General features: G+C 60.8%; 1 protein-coding gene across 1 annotated transcript in view; it reads right to left on the bottom strand.

Moving 5' to 3' along the window:
* Positions 1-659, bottom strand: part of ATCAY (ATCAY kinesin light chain interacting caytaxin) — a 27,826-nt gene extending 27,167 nt beyond the window's left edge. The window contains exon 1 of the mRNA XM_029918560.1: positions 565-659. Within this exon, the coding sequence (XP_029774420.1) occupies positions 565-587 (23 nt within the window). The 5' untranslated portion in view covers positions 588-659. The remainder of the gene's footprint in view (positions 1-564) is intronic.
* Between the last annotated feature and the right edge of the window lie 334 nt (positions 660-993).

The following is a 993-nucleotide window of genomic DNA, read 5'->3' as shown; positions in this document are numbered from 1 at the left end:
GTCCCCGTCCCCCGCCCCGCGGCGCGTCTTCCCGCCGGCTGGCGGCTGGCGGAGGCTCGGCCGCCTCAAGACGGTGGATTAGGCTGCTTTTGTGTGCGGGGTGGGTGGGTGGGGGCTGGGCCGCCCGCGAAGCACAGCCCCCTGCCGGATCCGGGCTCTCCATTGGCTGAGAGGGAGTATTTCCAAGCGCCTCGCCGGGGGCAGAAGCGGAAATGACAGCCGGGTGGCGCATCACAGATTCAAAAACAAAACGGGGAGCAAACAAACAAACAAACAAACAGGCGACCGCGATGGCCTCATTTCTTAGATTAGGAGGGCGAGGGGCGCTGTCCCGAGGACCCCGCCGGCCGCTCGCTGCTGCCCGGGGCCCTGTGCCGGGGACACACGTGCTCGGGCCAGCGACGGAAAGGCGCCCCCTGCAGTTGTGCGCTGGGCGGCCCTGCCCTGGGGGGCTTCCGCAGGCCCGGGCAATGCTATGAGGTATTGCAGCCTCTGAAATCAGACTAGAAGTAGGTTTGAACCCTGGCTCGGCGACGGGGAGACACGACGGGGTAAAGTGATTACCTGCTGGGCCTCAGTTTCCTCATCTGTGAAATGGAAACGTTGTGGTACCGGCCGATTCGGCATTCAATGCCATGCAGCAGAGCACGCGGCACAGTGCCTGGGACAGCTTCATCCTTGTTTCTTGCCCTTGCTGTTTTTCTATTTTTAGACCTACAGCAGGCTGAATGTTGGTCCCGCAAGATATATCCTGTCTTAGCCTGACCCCTCCCCACGCCACCCCCCCTAGCTTGGGAATACGACCTTATTTGGAAAAAGGGTCTTTGCAGATGGCACTGAGGATCCGGTACTCCCATCTTGAGATGACATCATCTGGATGTAGGATGAATCCCAAATCCAACGCGAGTGAGTGTCTTTGCGTCTGCAAACCAAGGAGAACCGAGGGAGCTGGGCAGGCCTGGACCGGATTCTCCCTCCCCCTCGGAAGGAACC

This window comes from Suricata suricatta, chromosome 12 (genome assembly GCF_006229205.1).
Source record: "Suricata suricatta isolate VVHF042 chromosome 12, meerkat_22Aug2017_6uvM2_HiC, whole genome shotgun sequence".
Taxonomy (NCBI): Eukaryota; Metazoa; Chordata; class Mammalia; order Carnivora; family Herpestidae; genus Suricata; species Suricata suricatta.
The sequence above is the reverse complement of the archived record's forward strand: the minus strand, read 5'-3'. Positions and strand labels throughout refer to the sequence as shown.